This window comes from Giraffa tippelskirchi, chromosome 1 (genome assembly GCF_054371585.1).
Source record: "Giraffa tippelskirchi isolate mGirTip1 chromosome 1, T2T-mGirTip1v1.2.pri, whole genome shotgun sequence".
Taxonomy (NCBI): domain Eukaryota; kingdom Metazoa; phylum Chordata; class Mammalia; order Artiodactyla; family Giraffidae; genus Giraffa; species Giraffa tippelskirchi.
Genome location: NC_137275.1, coordinates 211,389,552 through 211,411,948, shown reverse-complemented (window position 1 = coordinate 211,411,948; position 22,397 = coordinate 211,389,552). Strand labels below are relative to the sequence as shown.

The 22,397-nt window shown below is 40.4% G+C and overlaps 1 protein-coding gene and 1 long non-coding RNA gene across 13 annotated transcripts in view; one reads left to right on the top strand and one right to left on the bottom strand.

Annotated features, from left to right (window-relative positions):
* LOC145520067 (uncharacterized) overlaps positions 1-12,356 on the top strand; it is a 45,425-nt gene extending 33,069 nt beyond the window's left edge. Inside the window, exon 3 of the long non-coding RNA XR_014064197.1 lies at positions 11,810-12,356. This is a non-coding gene — a long non-coding RNA (uncharacterized LOC145520067). The remainder of the gene's footprint in view (positions 1-11,809) is intronic.
* The window catches only part of ZNF462 (zinc finger protein 462), a 178,972-nt gene that overhangs the window by 6,779 nt on the left and 149,796 nt on the right, over positions 1-22,397 (bottom strand). For all 12 annotated transcript variants that reach the window (XM_081525575.1, XM_081525536.1, XM_081525497.1 and 9 more), the window contains one exon: positions 21,168-21,391. In XM_081525575.1, coding sequence (XP_081381701.1) covers positions 21,168-21,391 — 224 coding nt within the window. The remainder of the gene's footprint in view (positions 1-21,167; positions 21,392-22,397) is intronic.

Below are 22,397 nucleotides of genomic sequence, written 5' to 3'. Positions count from 1 at the left end.
ACCCGTGTCTCCTGCATTGGCAGGCAGATTCTTTACCATCAAAGCCACCAGGGAAGCCCAAATTTCAAATATATCTGGAGGAAAAGTGGCTCTGTAAGTATCTTGAAAACTAGCAGAGAGAGTCACAACATTTCCACCACAGCCTATCAATGTGGAGGGCTGTGGGGCTGTCCCAGCTTTGACCAAATGACAGTTGCTCAATTCCTAACTCCAGTTTAAGTGTCAGACAGTATTGTTACTGTTTAGTGTTACTACTGTTTCTGAAGCTGACCACAGCCTGTTCATCACAGCTGGGATTATCTGAGAAAAATCTAGATGACAAACCCCTCAAAACTCTTTTAAAGGGTTAACTGTGGCTGATTTGTGTTTATATAAAACGTGGTTAGAATAATGTGGGACTCCAAACTGGCTTCAAAAATATCATCCAAGAGAAATAAAAACTCACCCCGTGAAAACTCCATGAGGATATTCGATTTGGGGTTCTCATAACAGTGGTAGCACACAATGCCCCCTCTTCAATTAATCTGTTTTCCAAACTTCTTCAGTTGCATGCACAGAATGATCAAGAATGACAGCAAAGGAGCCAAGCCAACAAAATGACTCAAACCAGCACGGTGATGGGTTCCATGCTTTCCCTGGTGGGGGCCAAGGGAGGGGCCCATGAAGATAACTGAGACCCAGTTCTGGCCTCCAGAGGCACAGAGTTTTGAGTGGAAGAGGGAAGACAGACGTCATTAATTAGACTCCAAGGCAGATTTCCATAGCTGCTACAGCAGAGAGAGCGCGTAACGAGGGCGCAGGAGATGATAAGGAGAATTTATAAGACAGTTCCAAAATATTCCCCGGGACCAGCCTGGAACAAAGATGTGCTGAGCACCACCAATTCCATATGCCTGGCAGACGGAAACATCATCATCAACTGTGACAAATGCGCGACAGAGAGCCTCAGAGTATCAGGGCCAGCAGACAGTCCTGTGAGAAAGTGTAATACGGTCCCCACAACACCGTGTGTGTGTGCGTGGGGTGGGGAGGGGCGGTGGCATTGAAAACGAGGAAGAAAACTCAACATAAAAGCTCTCTTAAAAAAAGAGAAACAATCCATTGATACAACTGTAAGAATGAAATCAGTTGACTTGGAAAACAGCTCAGCGTGAGGGTGGAAAAGAGGTCTTCAATGATCATAGCACTAAACCTGTTTGTTCATGAAAAAAAGTTTTAGAAATGATTAAGATTGGATGGCATCACCGACTCAATGGACATGAGTTTGAGCAAACTCCAGGAGATAGTAAAGGGCAGGGAAAGCTGGCATGCTGCAGTTCATGGGGTCACAGAGAGTCAGACATGACTGAGCGAATGAACAACCGACTAAGGTGAAGAGGAGGAAGCCCAGTTAGATCTTTCTTTCTCTTCCTTCCCTCTAAGAGTGCACGGTACCAGTCAAGCAAAGGACTTTTGCTTAAACTACCTTCCCAATTAGGGTTTTATCTACTGTCCTCATGCCTACAGACCTATATAGATTTTTAAAATATTTATTTTTATAACAAGCAAAAAGGGAGGGCACAAGGAGCAGGAGCTTTGAACTCAGACAGATCTGAGTTCAAGTTGAGGGTTTGCCATGAACCACAGGACTCTGAACATACACGGCCTCAGTGTTCTTGTCTGTATCGATAAAGAGGGTCAGCGTAGTACCCGAAACACAACAGTTCACCAAATTGTGTTTTCCTTTCCCCTTTCTGAGAATGTGGCCTTTTCCAATTTTGGCTTTTGGAAATGTGTATAAGAAGCATCATAAATGCATATTTATGAAGTTATGTTTCACCACAAAGTCTACATTTTAATCAAATAGCATTTATGACAAATATCTGAATAAAAGTTTTCTGGGTTGCCAGGTTGTTTTTTTTTTTTCCAGGAAAAGGAGGCAAGATTCCAACTGGCCTAATTTTGAATTATGCAAAGAAAAAATATTTTGAAATGGTCGGTACTTAAAGGGGCAGCTTTTTCCTATCACTTTCTCCCCACTTTCAGCCAGGTCAGCTACAAGCAGTGGAAGGGCAGGAGAGGTGGGCATTGCCAGGAAACAAAAATAATGAGACTGAGAAAGGCCAAAAAACAATCCTCAAATGCCTTCTTTAATCCAGCAGTTTGCGCTCATTCATTCACTGATTCATTCATTCAGGACTCCCAGTGGCCCCGTCGTGTGCCAGGCCCTGTGCCTATCAAGGAACTCAGAGTGACAGAAGGAGATCTGTCACCAAACCAAATGTTATTTTTTCTTTTCTGCCTTCCTCTTTCTTCTCCTTTTACAGGAAAACTGTTAGCATTTTGGATTCTGTACAATTTTACGAGTGCATGACATTTTCATGGTATAACATTCACCCAAGGGGCTCACCTAGGATGTATTTTTCCTAAAGATTTCTAAAATCTTTGTTTAAAAATAAAAATGGTTTTTTTGCTACGTAATTAGAAAATTTTAAATTAAAAAGTCTTTATAGGGTTGAGTTCTTACTATACCTTTAATCTCCAAACTAGCAATCCAGGATTCATCTTCATACAAAAGGAAGCCTTCCGGCTGCATTTCTGAGCCTCTGTCCCTTCCCTCCCTCCTGCCAGATTCCCTGTGTGCATTCTCACCACCTCTTGTATCTATCCGTCCAGTGCGGTTGAATGGAAGGAATTTTTTTTTGTTAATTAAATCTGCTCATGTCAGTCTCTGCTTGCCCTGAGGATAAAACCCCAATTTCTTACTGTGGTTTCCGTGTCTGATTATCATCTTACGTTCTGGCCCACCCTCTCCCTTAAGCTGATTCCTCTTTGCTGCCACAATCCTGAACTTATTGAGGTTCCTGGACAGGCCAAGCTCTTGACTGTGGGCCTCTTTCTGCACAGGCCATGACCTCTGTGTGAAACTCTGTCCAGCCTGCCTCCCTCATGTGGTTCCTCCTCAGCCTACCATACCAGTCTTGCTCCAATGTCACTGGATCTGGGGGACTTTCCCTCAATTCCTCCTTGGTTAAATATCCTTGCTCAAGGCGTCCACAGCAGCCTCCCCTGCCCTCCCCTTTTACATAGCCCAGGGAACTGTAGTCAGTATCCTATAATAACCTATGATAGAAAAGAATATATGTGTGTGTAACTGAATCACTTTGCTGTACATCTGAAACTAACACAATGTTGTAAATTAACTGTATTTCAATTGAAAATAAACTCAGTAATTAACATCATCTGGCCTGCCTCCCCAACAAAACAAACTCCATGAAGACAGACACCCTGCAGCTCAGCCAGATCTGCACCGGCCAGCGCAGTGTCCAGATTGAAGTGGGCACAGTTCTCACCTTCTAATTACTAGGTGTCTGCATTTTCATTTAATATATTTTTCTCTCCCATAAATATATACAATGAAAAATTAGCAAACAGAAAAAAACTCATTTAAAATCCAACAACCTATACATAGTACCTGTGAAGAAGTTGTTATATTTCTGTATCTCTGTTCTCTATTCACAGATGATGTATCATACTGCTTTTTTACACCTGGTATGACATAAATATCGATCTCTGTATATATCTATTTAATATATGTATACATTTAATATACGTATACATCCATCACCATATAATACTTTGTCAAGTGAATATATGATAGTTTACTTGACTCTTCCCATGTGAGTTTACCTTCGGTTATTTCTGGCTTTTCACTATTAAAAATGCAGTAATAAGCCTTCCTATATAAGGCTTTCATGTTTAGTTTTAGCCACGGCAATCAGAAAAGAAAAAGAAATAAAAGGAATCAAAATTAGAAAAGAAGTAAAACTGTCACTGTTTGCAGCTGACATGATAACAATACATGGACTATCTTAAAGATGCCACCAGAGAACTACTAGAGTTCATCAATGAGTTCAGTAAGATTACAGAATACAAAATTAATACACAGAAATCTGTTTTATACTAACAGTTGAAGATCAGGAGGAGAAATTAAGGAAACAGTTCCATTTATTATCACATCAGAAAGAATAAAATACCTAGGAATAAACCTACCTAAGGAGACAACAGACCTGCACTCTGAAAATTGTAAGATGTTAATGAAAGAAACTGAAGATGAGACAAACAGATGGAAAGATGTACCATGTTCTTGAACGGGAAGAATCAATATTGTCAAAATGACTATACCACCCAAAGCATTCGACATTGAGTGCAATCCCTATCAAATTACCAATGACATTTTTTTTCACAGAACTGGAACAAAAAAATGTTAAAAGTTGTATGGAACACAAAAGACCCTGAATAGCTAAAGCAATCCTGAGAAAGAAAAATGGAGTTGGAGGAATCAGGCTCCCTGACTTCAAATTATACTACAAAGCTAGACATCAAAGCACTATGGCACTGGCACAAAAATGGAAATATAGACCAATGGAACAGGATAGAAAGCTCAGAAATAAACTCATGGACCTACGGTCAATTAATCTATGATAAATGAGGCAAGAACATACAATGGAGAAAAGACAGTCTCTTTGGACAAGTCATAGTGGAGAGTTCTGACAAAACGTGGTCCATTGGAGAAATCAATGGCAAACCACTTCACCATTCTTGCCTTGAGAAAAGAATGAAAAGGCAAAAAGATATGACACTGAAAGATGAACTCCCCAGGTTGGTAGGTGCCCAACATGCTACCAGAGAAGAGTGGAGAAATAATACCAGAAAGAATGAAGAGACAGAGCCAAGTGAAAACAACGCCCAGTTGTGGATGTTGACTGGTGATGGAAGTAAAGTCTGATGCAATGAAGAACAATATTGAACAGGAACCTGGAATGTTAGGTCCATGAATCAAGAAAATTGGAAGTGGTCAAACAGGAGATAGCAAGAGTGAATATGGGCATTTTAGGAATCAGTGAACTCAAATGGACTAGAATGGGCTAATTTAACTCAGATGACCATTACATCTACTATTGTGGACAAGAATCCCTTAGAAGAAATGGAGTAACCATCATAGTCAACAAGAGTCCGAAATGCAGTACTTGGATGCAATCTCAAAAATGACAGAATGATCTCTGTTCGTTTCCAAGGCAAACCATTCAGTATCACAGTAATCCAAGTCAATGCCCTGACCAGTAATGCTGAAGAAGCTGAACGGTTCTATGAAGACCTACAAGACCTTTTAGAACTAACACCCCCAAAAGATGTCCTTTTCATTATACAGGACTGGAATGCAAAAGTAGCAAGTCAAGAGATAACTGAAGTAACAGGCAAATTTGGTCTTGGAGTACAAATGAAGCAGGGCAAAGGCTAACAGAGTTTTGCCAAGAGAATGCACTGGTCATAGCAAACACCCTCTTCCAACAACACAAGAGAAGACTCTACACTTGGACATCACCAGATGGTCAATACTGAAATCAGATTGATTATATTCTTTGCAGCCAATGATGGAGAAGCTCTGGATAGTCAGCAAAAACAAGACCAGGAGCTGACTGTGGCCCAGATCATGAACTCTTTATTGCCAAATTCAGACTTAAATTGAATAAAGTAGGGAAAACCACTGGAGCATTCAGGTATGACCTAAATCAAATCCCTTACAATTATACAATGGAAGTGAAAAATAGATACAAAGGATTAGATCTGATAGAGTGCCTGAACTACTATGGACTGAGGTTTGTGACATTGTATAGGAGGCAGTGATCAAGACCATTCCCAAGAAAAAGAAACGCAAAAAGCACCGTGGTTGTCTAAGGAGGCCTTACAAATAGCTGAAAATAGAAGAGAAATGAAAGGCAATGGAGAAAAGGAAAGATACAACCATTTGAATGCACAGTTCCAAACAATAACAGGGAGAGATAAGAAAGTCTTCCTCGAGATCAATGCAAAGAAACAGAGGAAAACAATAGAATGGGAAAGACTAGAAATCTCTTCAAGAAAAGCAGTGATACCAAGAGAACTTTTCATGCAAAGATGGGCACAATAAAGGACAGAAATGGTATGGGCCTAACAGAGGCAAAAGATATTAAGAAGAGGTGACAAGAATACACAGAAGAACTATACAAAAAGATCTTCATGACCCAGATAACCACGATGGTGTGAGCACTTCCCTAGAACCAGACATCCTGGAATCCGCAGTCAAGTAGGCCTTAGGAAGCATCACTACGAACAAAGCTAGTGGAGGTGATGGATTCCAGTTGAGCTATTTCAAATCCTGAAAGATGATGCTGTGAAAATGCTGCACTCAATATGTCAGCAAATTTGGAAAACTCAGCAGTGGCCACAGGACTGGAAAAGGTCAGTTTTTATTCCAATCCCTAAGAAAGGCAATAACAAAGAATGTTCAAACTATCACACAACAATTGCACTCACCTCACATGCTAGCAAAGTAATGTTCAAAATTCTCCAAGCCAGGCTTCAACAGTACATGAACTGTGAACTGCCAGATGTTCAAGCTGGATTTAGAAAAGGCAGAGGAACCAGAGCTCAAATTGCCAACATCTGTTGGATCATAGAAAAAGGAAGAGAGTTCCGCAAGAAAAAGCAAGAAGTAAAGCAAGTACTTCTGCTTTATTAACTACACCAAAGCCTTTGACTGTGTGGATCACAACAAACTGGAAAATTTACCTGCCTCCTAAGAAATCTGTATGCAGGTCAAGAAGCAACAACAGTAAGAACGGGACATGGAACAACAAACTGGTTCCAAATCGGGAAAGGAGTACGTCAAGGTTATATATTATCACCCTGATTATTTAACTTATATGCGGAGTATATCATGAGAAATGCTGGGCTGGATGAAGCAAAAGCTGGAATTAAGACTGCCGGGAGAAATATCAATAACCTCAGATACGCAGACGATACCACCCTTATGAGAGAAAGTGAAGAGGAACTGAAGAGACTCTTGATGAAAGTGAAAGAAGAGAATGAAAAAAGTTGGCTTAAAGCTCAACATTCAGAAAACTAAGTTCATGGCATCTGGTCCCATCACTTCATGGCAAATAGATGGGGAAACAATGGAAACAGTAAGAGACTTTATTTTGGGAGGGGGCTCCAAAATCACTGCAGATGGTGAGTGCAGCCATAAAATTAAAAGATGCTAGCTCCTTGGAAGAAAAGCTATGACCAACCAAGACAGTGTATTAAAAATCAGAGACATTACTTTGCTGACAATGGTCCATCTAGTCAAAGCTATGGTTTTTCCTGTAGTCATGTATGGATGTGAGAGTTGGACTATAAGGAAAGCTGAGTGCTAAAGAATTGATGCTTTTGAACTGTGGTGTTGGAGAAGACTCTTGAGAGTCCCTTGGACTGTAAGGAGATCAAACCAGTCAATGCTACAGGAAATCAGTCCAGAATATTCACTGGAAGGACAGATGCTGAAGCTGAAACTCCAATACTTTGGCCACCTGATGCAAAGAACTGACTCATTGGAAAAGACCCTGATGCTGGGAAAGATAGAAGGCAGGAGCAGAAGGGGATGACAGAGGATGAGATGGTTAGATGGCATCACCGACTCAATGTACATGAGTTTGAGCAAGCTCTGGGAGCTGGTGATGGACAGGGAAGCCTGGTGTGCTTGCAGTCCATGGGATCGCAAAGAGTTGGACATGACTGAGTGACTGAACTGAACTGACTCAATAAGTAGTACTGGGAAAACTGGACAGCTATACATAACAGAATGAAATTAGAACATTCTCTAACATCATACACAAAAATAAACTCAAAATGGATGAAAAACCTAAATAAAAGACTGGATGCTATAAAACTCTAAGAGGAAAACATAGGCAAAATACTCTTTGACATAAATCACAGCAGTATCTTTCTATCCATTTCCTAGAGTAAGGGAAATAAAAAAAAAATTAAGAAATGGGACCTAATGAAACTCAAAAATGTTTTGTACAGCAAAGGAAATCATCAATGAAATGGAAATACAACCGACAGAATGGGAGAAAATATTTGAAAACGATGCAACCAATGAGGGATTAATGCCTAAAATATATAAACAGCTCATACAGCTAAATATCAAAGAACAAAAAACCCAAATGGAGAGATCTAAATAGACATTTCTCCAAAGAAGACAGATGGCCAATAAATATATTAGAAGATGCTCAACATTGCTAATTATTAGAGAAATGCAAATTGTAACAACAATTATGTATCACTTCATACTGGTCAGAATGGTCATCATTAAAAAGTCTACAAGTCGAGATTTCCCTGGCAGCCCGGTGGTTAAGACTCCAAGTTTCCACAGTAGGGGGCACAGGTTCGATCTCTAGTTGGGAAACTAAGATCCCACATGCTGCATGGTGCGGGCTCCCACAAAAACTGCCTATAAACAACATGTGCTGGAGATGGAGTGGAGAAAAGGGAAACTTCCTACACTGTTGGTGAGAATGTAAATTGGTACAACCACCATAGAGAACAGTATCAGTCAGTTCAGTTCAGTCGCTCAGTCGTGTCCAACTCTGCCACCCCATGGACTGTAAGCACACTAGGCTCTCCTGTTCATCACCAACTCCTGAAGCTTGCTCAAACTCACGTCTGTCGAGTCGGTGATGCCCTCCAACCATCTCATCCTCTGTGGTCCCCTTTTCCTCCTCCCTTCTATCTTTCCCAGCATCAGGGTCTTTTCCAATGAGTCAGTTCTTTGAATCAGGTAGCCAAAGTATTGGAGCTTCAGCTTCAGCCTTTCCAATGAATATTCAGGACTGATTTCCTTTAGGATGGACTGGTTGGATCTCCTTGTAGTTCAAGGGACTCCAGAGTATTCTCCAACACCACAGCTGAAAAGCATCAATTCTTCACCGTTCAGCCTTCTTTATAGTCCAACTCTCACATCCATACACGACTACTGGAAAAACCATAGCTTTGACTAGACGGACCTTTGTCAGCAATGTCTCTGATTTTTAATATGCTGTCTAGGTTGATCATAGCTTTCCTTCCAAGGAGCAAGTGTCTTTTAAACTTGTGGCTGCACTCACTATCTGCAGGGATTTTGGAGCCCAAGGAAATAAAGTCTGTCACTATTTCCAGTGTTTCCCCATCTATTTGCCATGAAGTGATGGGACCAGATGCTATGATCTTAGTTTTTTGAATGCTGAGTTTTAAGCCAGCTTTTTCGCTCTCCTCTTTCACTTTCATCAAGAGTCCAGTTCCTCTTCACTTCCTGCCATAAGGGTGGTGTCGTCTGCATATCTGAGGTTATTGATGTTTCTCCCGGCAATCTTGATTCTAGCTTGTGCTTCATCCACCCCGGCACTTCACATGATGCACTCTGCATGTAAGTTAAACAAACACGGTGATACTCCTTCCCCAATTTGGAACCAGTCTGTTGTTCCATGCCCAATTCTAACTGTTGCTTCTTGACCCACATACAGATTTCTCAGGAGGCAGGTATGGTGGTCTGGTATTCCCATCTCTTGAAGAATTTTCCACAGTTTTTTGTGATCTACACAGTCAAAGGCTTTGGTGTAGTCAATAAAGCAGAAGTAGATGTTTTTCTGGAACCCTCTTGCTTTTTCTATGATCCAACAGATGTTGGCAATTTGATCTCTGGTTCCTCTGTCTTTTCTAAATCCAGCTTGAACTCCTGGAAGTTCATGGTTCACATACTGTTGAAGCCTGGCTTGGAGAATCTTGAGCATAACTTTGTTAGCGTATGAGATGAGTGCAATTGTGCGGTAGTTTGAGCATTCTTTGGCACTGCCTTTCTTAGGGATTGGAATGAAAACTGCCCTTTTCCTGTCCTGTGGCCACTGCTGAGTTTTCCAAATTTGCTGGCATATTGAGTGCAGCACTTTCATAGCATCATCATCTTTCAGGATTTGAAATAGCTCAACTGGAATTCCATCACCCTCACTAACTTTGTTCATAGTGAAGGTTCCTAAGGCCCACTTGACTTTGCATTCCAGGATGTCTGGTTCTAGGAAAGTGCTCACACCGTCGTGGTTATCTGGGTCATGAAGATCTTTTTGTATAGTTGTTTTGTGTATTTCTTAGTATCTTCTGCTTCTGTTAGGTTCATACTATTAAATGGTATGGACCTAACAGAAGAGAACAGTATAGAGGTTCCTTAAAACTAAAAATGAGTCAGCAACCCCACTCCTGGGCATAAATCTGAAGAAAATCATAATTTGAAAAGATGCATGTACCTCAACATTTAGTGCAGCACTGTTCACAATAACCAAGAAATGGAAGCAGGCTAAATGTCCATAGAGAAATGAATACAGAATATGCGGTATACATATACTACTTGGGCTTCCCTCATAGCTCAGTCAGTAAAGTATTTGCCTGCAATGATAGAGACCCAGGTTTGATTCCTGGGTCGGGAAGATCCCCTGGAGAAGGAAATGCCAACCCACTTCAGTATTCTTGCCTGGAGAATCCCATGGACAGAGGAGCCTGGAAGGCTACAATCCATGGGGTCGCAAGAGTCAGACAAGACTTAGCAACTAAACCCCGTGTACTACTTAGCCATAAAAAAAATGAATGAAAATGACATTTGTAACAACATGGATGGACCCACAAATTATCACACTCAGTGAAGTAAGTCAGACAAAGACATTTATCATATGTTATCACTTATATGTGGAATCTTAAAAAAAATGGTACAAATGAACATATTTACAAAACAGAAACAGGGTTACAGATGTATAAAACAAACTTATGGTTACGGGGGGGAAGAGGGGTAGGGATAAAGGGGAGATTGGGATTGACATATACATACTACTATATAAAACAGATAACTAATAAGGACCTACTGTATATCACGGGATAGTCTGTAATATTCTGTAATAACCTATATGGGAAAATAATCTGAAAAATAATGGATATATGTATATATATATAACTGAACCACTTTGCTGTACACCTGAAATTAATACAACATTGTAATTCAACTATAATCCAATATAAATTTTTAAAAAATACATTAATTAAAAAAAACATAGTAATAAGACTTACAGTATATAAACCTTTCTTTCATGTTTAGATTTTATAGGCTAAATTCTCAGACATGAAATTAAGGGTCAAAGTCAAATGATATATAGATTTTATATTACACTTCCAATGTATTTCTAAGTTGGCTTCTAAACTGTTCATAGTGGTACATGATCATTACTTTCTGGACCCAGAAATTGGTGAGTATCTGACCAACTTCTTAATGGGCCAGAAGACCTATGGAAGGACATTCACTTTTTTTCTCTGCAGATGGGAAGCAATTTATCAGCCTGTTTCCCAAAAGGGGCACAACAGAGGGAGAAAGAGAGCAAGGCTGAGTGCGTATTCTAGAACCTGGCTCCTTGGAGCCTTCCGAAGGCAGAAGAAGCCATCCACGCTTTTAAAGGGTAGACTGTTCAAATACATAATCACTCAGACAGTAAAATTACATGTAGATCCTTATATCCTGTGAAAGTTATTTGTGAATGTCCATGAACCCAAAGTCACCTGTGAAGGCTACTCACTCAGAACTGTGTGAAAACCTGTCTAGTAAGGGAGTGAGATGAAATGCCAATGAGCAGCAAAAGCTGCACCCTTCACACTGAAGTGGGGACACTGCAAACCCTTCCACGCTCACGTTAAATGCTCAAGCTGCAGCACTATGTCTGTCTTTTTGTTAGTTGCTTTTTAGCCAGTCAGGAAAATGGTTTTGATCTGTCCTTAGCAGAGGAAAGGATTTCCATACTAATTGTTACTTCGAAGAGGAGAGGAGTGTTATGTGATTTACAAATATAACCAAGTTGCACATGCATTTTCATACTGTCCTGGCGGACAAACCAGTTTTACAGGAAAGACTGATATAAACTTGCTTGTAAAAGGAAGAATAACTGGGCGCTCTCATCTTCAGGTTACCAAGCAGACATCAAGTGGAGGAGATGATGATGAAGAAAAATCTACTTAACCTTTCCAGAGGCCCCCTCCTACCGACTTAACACTTGTACATTCAAAAAGAGACACCCGACCAGGATGTGCACATCACCTAATAGTGCATGCTCATGTTAAGGAGAAAGGCCAACTTTTTACTCCTAGAAGAAGTGACAGCAGAGAACATGGAAAAAATGCCTCTTACATCAGAAATGCCCATCTCAGCCACAAACTGAGAATGTGTCGTTACAAAGATTTTAAAGGACTTATGGCGCAGGCCAGCAAACTTTTTCTGTGAAAGGCCGGTTGAGCCAGTTTTCTTAGGCTTTCTGGACCACACAGTCTGTCACAGCTCCTCAGTTATCCTCTATCCTGAAAGCAGTCACCGACAATACGGAAATGGATGAGCATGACTGTGTTCCAAGAAAACTGTATTTAGGGACACTGAAATTTGAATTTCATGTAATTTCACATGTCACGAAATATTACTCTTTTGATTTTTGTCAACCTATTAAAAAATGTCAAAACCATTCTTGGCTGTCAGACCATATATATATAGGCAGTGGGTCCGATTTGGTCCATGGGCCAGCGTTTGCCCACCCCTGACTTATGCTATCAGGTGGTTTCTCCAGCAGATCTTTGCCTGTCTCTGAAAGTCAGACTGGGAATGAGGGAAAGGAACTGGTGGGAGAAAGGTTTAGCAAAGTGTTGTCTCTATGAATCTTACAGGGAGATGGTCAAAGACGCAGGTAAAAGACGTGAATTCTCAACGAGCATTTCAATCAGAGCTCTAGGAAAAGCTTCTAGAAAAGACATGCAGCCCAGCGTATTAAGGTTCTATGAAACATGAGCCATGACACCACACTTGCTGTGCACTATGCTGCCCTCCTATTTGATAGATACCTTTATCCAGTACTTAACATACTGGTTGTTGACTCTTTGTTTAAGCTCATTTCACCTGCTTGCTTATAAACTCTTCCAGGGTAGCAACCATTTCTTATTTAATTTTATAGGCTCAGTGCAGAGTATAAGGCCAGTCATCTAGTTGACACATAACACATGTTATCTGAATTTACCAGTAACATAAAAACCCACAGACAATCATAGAGTATAAACGACTTCATAATATTGTATGCCAAGGTATAAATTTGCTTGCTAATAAAACTGGACATTTTTCTAAAAGATTTTGTTCTAATGCTTACCAAATAATTATATGCTAAAAAATTAATCCAGGCATTTCTACATATATCACTTAACCCTTATGATCCTTCTGCAAGATATGTGTCATCTTCCATATTTGTAGATGAGGAAAACGGAACACAAAACAAGTAAGTGATAGGCCAGGTTAGAACTCACACCTTCAGGGGACACAGCTCCAGCTGTCCCCATTAGAATGCAGATAATCTGTTGAAATGCAAAACTGCTTAAAAAACATGTAAAAATTACCCATGGACACTGGCTGAACACAAGAAAAAGGCAGAAAAAAGTACTGTGACAATATTCCAAAGTTTGATGGGATGAAGCAGGAAGAATCTTTTGAGAATATTTTCTTAAAAAGTAAAAACCATTCTAAGGACAGTAAGAATAAAGGCTGGTAAAGGACCGGAAGGGTATGGGGCACAGAAGTCAAGGAGAGTACCTACTTTCTTTTACAATCACTGAGTTAGAACAGAAAACATGCGGCTGCCAGACCTGACTTAGCACAAGTCCAGACAAAATCAATCATTTTGAGAATCTCAGCACAACCCCAGTCACAAGCACTCAAGAAAGCCAAGTGAAAGGCATCATTAAAGTCAAAGAACTTTGCTGTCGGCCAACTGAGCTGCTGCCAATCTCCAGAACTCGAAATCCAGAGGCCAAGATGCTGCTGCTGCCATGTTCTGCTAATTTGGACAAACAAGATACTTAAAATTTCTCATCTGAAAAGTGATTTCACTTATTGATTTATTTAGCAACCAGCTAGTGGAGACTTAATTACATGCAGGGCACCATGGTGAGATTTGAGAAGGAAAGAGAGGTTAAATATTGTGGTTTCCATTTTAAGAATGTTGCACCCAGTAGCAAGACAGAACCTTGTTAAGAGTTAAGTACAAGCTGAGGCTGCATGAACACGTGCCTGGATAGAGGAAGAAGGAAAGTTCTACGCAAGCTTGGAAGCAGAGGCCATTCATTTTGGCTGGATGCTTTACTGTTTATGTATGCACGTAAGTATGTTGTCCTCTGCTCATCCCCAATAGCATATTGGACGCCGTCCAACCTGGGAAACTCATCTTTCGGTGCGTATCTTTTTGTGTTTTATACCCTTAACGAGGTTCTCATGGCAAGTATACTGGGGTGGTTTGCCATTCCCTTTGACTGTGGTGCTGGGAAAGATTCCTCAGAGTCCCTTGGACAGCAAGGAGATCAAACCAGTCAATATTAAAGGAAATGAACCCTGAATACTCATTGGGAGGACTGAAGCTCCAGTATTTTGGTCATCTGATAGCTGACTCATTGGAAAAGTCCCTGATGCTGGGAAAGACTGAGGGCAGAAAGAGAAGAGGGCATCAGAGGATGAGATGGCTGGATGGCATCACCGAGGCAATGGACAAGAACTTGGGCAAACTTTGGGAAATGGTGAAGGACAGGGAGGTCTGGTGTGCTGCAGTCCATGGGGTTGCAAAGAGTCAGACACGACTGGGAGACTGAACAGCAACAAGTGTATGCATTTTTAAAACTTTTTTTTGATGTGCCCCATTTTTAAAGTCAGTCTTAAATTTGTTACAATAAGCTTTCTGTTGTTTATATTCTGCTTTTTTGGTCATAAGGCATGTGGTATCTTAGCTCAAGGATCAAGGATCAAACCCTCACCCCCTGCATTGGAAGGTCAAGTCTTAACCACTGGACCATTAGGGAGGTCCCACTGGCTGGAGACTTCAGTGGATTGTTTCAAAGGTTACAGGCTAAGAATATCTTTAAATACCTACTTGAGAAATACCATCTATGGTTCTGCCAGGCACATCCCTCTGAAAAATTACCACACCTTCCGCTCGTCTAGCTCTGATTTTTTCTTCCAAAATACATGAAAGTAGCAGGTCTACGGGTGACAAATTCAGAAGCAACTAACACGAGGGAGAACAGAGATGAAATGACAATCTTTTGGAAAGACCTTCAGCTTGCGGGAGCCCATGAAGGTGATAAAGCTAGAATGCTAGTACTTAGTTCAGAAAGTAAACCCAGTCCAAAAAAGCATGGCCTAAAGTGCATTTTATGATTTGGAGTCAGCGAAGGTTCTTCTTTTATTTCTTCTCATTTCCTTTGCTGGAAACAAACATTTGATGTGACTTTTTTGCCATCATGGATTTCACTGGTCCAGAGAGTGGAACAATTTTACTGGAATAAGTAAAACACTGGCGAGTCCTCCTAAGCTGAATGTTCTGCTGCTTCCTTCAAAATGACAAAAAGTAAGAGATATGAGTTCCTTCGAGTTCAGCTGCCTGAGGCTCCATTTGTATAAAAAATTAAAAACATTTCAAAGTAAATTCAATTAGTGAATGTGTATTGCCTGAATGGACTATCCTTCTAAATTTAATATAGCGAACATGACAATTTTACGAGCAAACCAAGTTAGAGATAATATATTTTTATGTTCCTTAAACTAGCAAAGAGACTTCAGACCCATAAAGAACACTAACAAGGTATTGCAGATACTTAAACTTTCTTCCAAAAAAATATATGTGTGGTTTTCCAAATGTGAGAAGTTTCCAAATGTGAGAAGTGTGAGGTTTGGCTTTTTTCATGACTTCAAGGTTCCTAGAAATGTTACATCTTCATCTTGCATCAGCATTGCTAATAAATGGCACTACTGACATATAATTTCATTCTGTGTGTGTGTGTGTGAGAGAGAGAGAGGGAGGAACATAAGGAGAGATTGAAAGGATAGAATAGTCCACCTCGAGAAGACCTTGTAAGATAGAAAAAAAAAAGGTAGGTTGAAGGATGAAAAACTAAAATTCCAAATAGCCTGTAGATTCCAAGAGATTACAAGTAAGATTCCTTGTTCACTGGTGCAAAGATAAAGATCAAGGAAGACAAGATTCTGTGTCACCTAAAAAATGAAGGTGCTAAAATAAATAAAAAGAAAAAAAATGAAAGTACTGATTGTCACTCCTTTTCTATTTCACCTTCGCATTCTGAGGATAAACACAGCAGTGTAAATCCAGGGCACTTGAGAGTTTGGTTCTTCAACGGAATGGTTTATTTGATTTCAGGGATCCTTTCTGTTGAACTAGTATTCTGTCCAGTCCATGAAATGATACAGTCTGACATCTTCAGAGACATTCCTGAGGTTTACAAGCTTTGCAGGCAGAATTCAGGAGTCCAGTTTTGAATGTCCAGTTCTGTTTAATGAACTCCTGTGACTGAAAATACATCCCATAATGTCTTTTAGTTTCTTGTATATATTCTCTCTACCACACAAAATCACCTAAAGCTACTCGTGCAATAATGTAATGAGCAACACACTCAACACATCATTTTACTAGAAAAGCAAGTAAACCTCAGTTTAGAACCAATTGCTACGTCTTTTGCAGGTTTTATTTTTGACAGTGTGAACATACATCTGGATCTCTGCATCTTTATAGATCTATCTGTTCTCAAGACCCACCTTGTAAGAAAAGACTGCAGAAAATTAACATGTACTGAGGGCTGGCCACGTGTCAGCTCATGGGGAACTTGCATCTTTTAGGTACTGAGGTATAATTACCATAAAATTAACCTATTTCAAATGAACGTTTCAATGAGTTTTAGTAAACGTATGCATTGGTATAACTCTCCACTACCTTCTGTTACTCTAAGAAGCACCCTCATACCATCTGCCATTGATCTCTGCTCCAAACCTCCAGTCCCAAACAATTTCTGATCTGCTTTGTCTCCTTAATTCTGCCTTTTATAGAAATCGCACATGTAGTATTTTGTGTCTGGCTTTGGGCTTCCCTGGTGGCTCAGATGGTAAAGAATCAGCCTGCAATGCAGGAGACCCGGGTTCCATCCCTGGGTTGGGAAGATCCCCTGGAGAAGGGAATGGCTACCCACTCCAGTATTCTGGCCTGGAGAATCCCATGGACAGAGGAGCCTGGCAGGCTACAGTCAGTCCATGGGGGTCACAAAGAGTCAGACACTACTGAATGACTTTCACTTTGTCCATTTAACATGAGGATTCTGAGATTTAGCCACACTGTTGAATGTATCAGTAGCTCATTTCTTTTATTGATCAGTAGTATTCCATTGTCTGGATATAGCACATTTTGTTATGCAGCCACTTTATGTAGACATGCTGGATCAGATGGTGAAGTGTAGGTTTCACTTTTAAACAAATTGACAAAATGCTCGACAGCAGATGTGCCAGGTAACATTCCATTCAGCCATGTGTGAGACTTCTAGTTTCTTCACATTCTCATCAACACTTGGTGCCGTGGGTCTTCTTAGTTTTAGCCATTCTAGTGGACGGGTCTTATTAATGGTGAGTCTTATTAAGCATCTTTTCACGGGCTTATTTGTATATCCTCGTGCATAAAGTGCCTATTCAGAACTTTTTCTCATTTTTAATTGAACTGTTAATCTTCTTATTACTGAGTTGCAAAAGTTCTTTATATATTTTGATTGAAGTCTTTTGTTAGATGGTTATTTTGCAAATATTTGCTTCCAATCTGTTGCTTGCCTTTTCATTTGCTTAATGGTGTCTTCTGAAGAGCAACAATTTAATTTTGATGACCCCTGATTTATTGATTTTTTTAATGATCACAGCTATTATATCATATCTAAGAATTTTTCCCCAAGAGAAATCTGAGTAACGTTGTGTTTCTTGTTCAGTCGCTAAGTGGTGTATGACTCTTTGCAACCCCATGGACTGCAGCACACCAAGCTTCCGTGTCCTTCATTATCTCCTGAAGTTTGCTCAAATTCATGTCCATTGAGTGACATAAGGGTCAACAATCTCTCTTTTCCATATGGAAATCCAACTGTAACAACACTGCTTGTTGAAAAACTATCTTTTCCTTATTACCTTGGCACCTCTGATGAACATCAACTGACCACATATATCAGGATTTATTTCTGAACTTTTTCTTCTGTACCACTGATCATATATCTGTCCTTATATCAATACCATACTTTCTGGATCACTGTAGCTTTACAGTAAAAGTTGCAATCACAAAGGATGAGTCTTTCAATTTTGTTCTTTTTTCATACTGCTTATGTTATTCTAGGTCCTCTGCATTTCTATATACATTTTAGTGTGAGTTCATCAATTTTTACCAAAGCAAAAAGCCTACTGAGATTCTGATAGATTACACTGAATCTGTACATCAGTTTGGGAAGCACTACCAATACCAAGTCTTCTAATCCATGAGTACGGTATATATTATATTAATTATATTTCTTTTGTTTCTCAATAGCATTTGTAGTTTTCAGCATATAGCTTTCACAGTTTTGTTTATTCTTAAGCATTTTATTCATTTTGACATTATAAATGAAATTGATCTTATAATTTCATTTTCAGATTATCCATTACTAGCGATTTCCCTTTCACTTTTCATTTTCATGCAATGGAGAAGGAAATGGCAACCTACTCCAGCGTTCTTGCCCGAAGATTCCCAGGAACGGCGGAGCCTGGTGGGCTGCCATCTATGGGGTCGCACAGAGTCGGACACGACTGAAGCGACTTAGCAGCAGCAGTGTACAGAAATTTATTATTGATCGTATATCCTGCAATTCTGATAAACTCATGAATATTCCAGTAGCTTTTTAAATGATTATTTAGGGTTTTCTACCTACAAAGATCACATTGTGTGTGAACAAAAACAGTTTTATCTCTTCCTGTCCAATTCTTTGGCTTTAATTTCTCATTCTTAACTTATGGTTCTTGTCTTTTGCATCTCAATCATTAGCAAAGTTCTCTTTAGTACACTGTATATTGACACTCTTATAGCCTTTTCAGGAATGCTGAAATCAGACTTCTGTATATCCTTTACCCCAAGGAATGACCATTTTTAATTAATGTATAATGTCACTGCCTATCAGTCAAAAATTCACTTTCAGCAGCTGTCTTTGTCTATAAAACAGTGTTTGGATAATTATTTCAAAAATTCAAACTGCATTTTGTATTCATCATTTAGAAAATAAGGAATCATTAATAACCACAAGCCTCATACACTTAACAACAATTGAGACAAAGATGAAGATCATTAGGCATGCTGAGAGTGGCGATTCTTTAGTCTCAATTAGGTGCTCATTGGACTTAATAAGCTGGTCGACCATGAGAGAGTAAGAGTAAAGAACCAAGCACAGCATAGTGAAAATACCACATATCAAAGCCCATGTCTAAAATGCCAAGTATAGTCGCTGATTTTATAGTCTATTTAGGTCTTTAGGAACCAAAACTGCCTTTCTGATGGGTGGCTGTTAAACCTGAGCACAGTTCAACTCACAGACAAACTGAGACATGGAAAGTGTGGGAGATACCAGGACTTCGTTTAATCTTACAGAATTTCTGAGTAAGGTATGCAAGGATATGCAATTCCCATTTACAGATCAGGAAACAGATACAGAAATTGAAGTAACTTGCTGAAACAGTTACAGTAAGTGGTGAAGACAGAATTCAATCCTAGGTCTGTTTGGCTCCAGAAATTCTTAACTGGGCTCCTAGTTTCCTGAGTAACCCATTTGCCTGATGCTTGTTCTAAAGCCCCCACATTCCCGCCTGCTTCCGTATCTGGTATGGTTTCTAGCCTCGTCTGGAGTTCCCCCGTGACTCAGAGCTACTATGCAACCACTGGGGAAGAATCTACCTTCTAGGTTTGCTCTGTCCCAAGATACCAGTCTGATGGCTTCAACACTATAATAAAAACACCTGAGGTGGTAACATAAATAAGACATAGGCGCATAAATGTAAACAGCTTAGCTTGACATAGATGAGTGACTTTCCTTTCAGTGTGGGGGCAGAAATGCCAAGGAAGTTTGAATGCGAAAGGGCGTTAAAATTTGTTGTGTTTTTCTTTGGTATTAAAAGCTTTTAAGTGAGGTAATTCAGGCTTTTCTCTGCTTTCATTTTGGGGAGACACATTAGAAAATGAATGCATTCCAAAGCAGAGAAGTTAGCAAAAATGCCATTAAATTGTAGGTGGGTGACAAAGCTCAGCCTTCTCTCAATACCCTACAGAAAAATTCTAACCCTTGGGTTTAGATGACTCAGACAGGAATCTTTCTAACTTGGGGTTCTAAGTCCAGAAAAGAGGAACTGTATTTCCACTGACAGTACACAGCAAGAAAAAGGAAACGATATCAAAAGTGCTTCTCATTGTGCCTCAAGTAAACACTCACTAGATAGTTGGGATTTGTTGGTTAATTACAAAACATTTCAATAGGCTCTTTTCATGAAACAAATACTATACTAGTCATAACCCCCGCAGCCCCCCAACCAACACACACTCCTCGAACTCTGGACAATATACAAAATCAGAAACAATGGTCTTAATCCCTGCTATGCTATCCTCCAAGAAGTGAGGAAGCCGCCTGGGATGATCTTACCCTCGAATCAGCAGACTTTTGGAAGAGAATTTTTTTCATAAACCCCATATTTTATGTCCTGTACCAATCTGTTCCCTCCCGCAAATATAACACACATTTCACAGTCCTTATAACGCTTAGACATGAACAGCAATGCCCTGGAAAATTTCTGTAGTCAGCAATATACTGGAAACAACCTACATGACTGAGGCACTTGCAGAGCCATCAGAGAGAAGAGGGGGCCAGTAACTATGGGTCCACAGCCTGTTGCCTAATTTTGTAAATAAAGTTTTTTTGAAACACAGCCATGCCCATTCATTGATGTCTTCTCTAGGGCTCCTAGAGTGAATTGTTGCCACTGAGACCATCTGGCCTGCAAAGCCTAAAATATTTACTACCTAGCCCTTTACAGAAAACATTTATCAATGTTTGTGATAATACATTTAAAATAATATGGGTAAAGTACTCCAGTTAGGGTAAGATCAAAACAAGAAAGAGAAGATGCACTCTTTCATATAAGGTATCACATATACTCAGAATGAAATAAAACAAAGGAAAGTGGGCACCGAAGAGACCAAAAACATTAAGCAGTTAGATGTGGGGGGGTGGCATTATGGATGGTTTTCTTTCCCTCATCTGTGCTCCAATTTTCAAAATTGATAACAGAATAAACTGAACCTCGCTTTAAACAGTATTTTAGCAGGTGCATCTGTCCTGCACACAGCGGTATAGCTAGATTCGGCCCGGCCCCTCCCAACGCCGTGCCGAGGGTGGGAGCGGGGAGGCCAGGCCCCTACCTTATGCTCATCCCGAAGGTGGCTGTCCAATTCCTCCGTGTGCTTGGTCTCATAGTAGCAGAGCTGGCATTTGTAAGGTTTCAGTTCATTGTGCTTTTCTATGTGTTGCTGGAGGCTCTCGTCACTGGAGCAGGTGAAGGTACACTTATCACATCGGAAAACTACTCCCTGCAAGTATTTGGATAGTTTGGATCGGCACACTTCAATGGGGACAACCCGCTCTTCTGTGGAAACAAATTGAATACAAAGATGGGAACTTTTACTGATGGAAAGCAGACGGTCTTTCTTGGGAGTATAAGGAAAAATTCCCCCATCCACTGTTGAAACTTCTCATGGTTGCAGGCCTGTGAACTGCGCACACATGCCACTGTCCCTCCTCCCACCCTCCCACCCCCCAAGTCAGCAGTCCACGGGGACACGTGGGTGTTTCTAAGGCCAAAAGCTCTGTGTACTTGATACCCAGAATGACCTATAAATAGGAGTGGGCAGGCCGAAAGGTGCTGGCAGATTTCTGAATGGAGGTGATTAAAGGAAGAGACAAGAATAGAAGTTTCACCAACATGAATGATTATCAACAGCAACCACCAGCGCATCTTACTTCCCCAGCAAGTGGCATTTAGGCTTACACAGATGTCCTTAACCACTCCAGTGTTCTTGCCTGGGAAATGCCATGGACAGAGGAGCCTGGAGGGTTAAATACAGTCTGTGGGGTCATAAAAGAGTTGGACATGACTTAGCAACTAAACAACAACAACAAGATGTCCATAAGGGGGAAGGAAAATGACATTCTTGGAGCACCTACGTGCCACCACTGTATACCTCCCTGGCAACTCTGTTAGGCCAAAGTTAGTCCCATTTCTACAAAGTAGTAAAACAAGGAACTGAGCTTTCAAGTCCCTCTCCAAAGGTCATAGACTCTGTAAGTGCCTAAACTGGGACCCCACCCATCTCTGTCACTGAACCGCAAATCGGTGCTTTCCCATCATTTCCAATTCCACTCCTGTTTCCCCTTCCAAGACATTCTCAAGGAGACTGTTTGCCTTTTCTTGAAACCAAAAGAATCTCTAAGATCAAATCTGAAAACAAAGAATCCTAGACACTTTTCACTGAAACTCCAACCCCACCTTGGGAAGAGCTCTCACAGATGAAATATCTGCAGGCAATCTTCCGGGAGAGGTGGGGTGGGGGTGGTGTGGGAGATGTGGAGGATTTGTGCCTTTTCAGACAAAT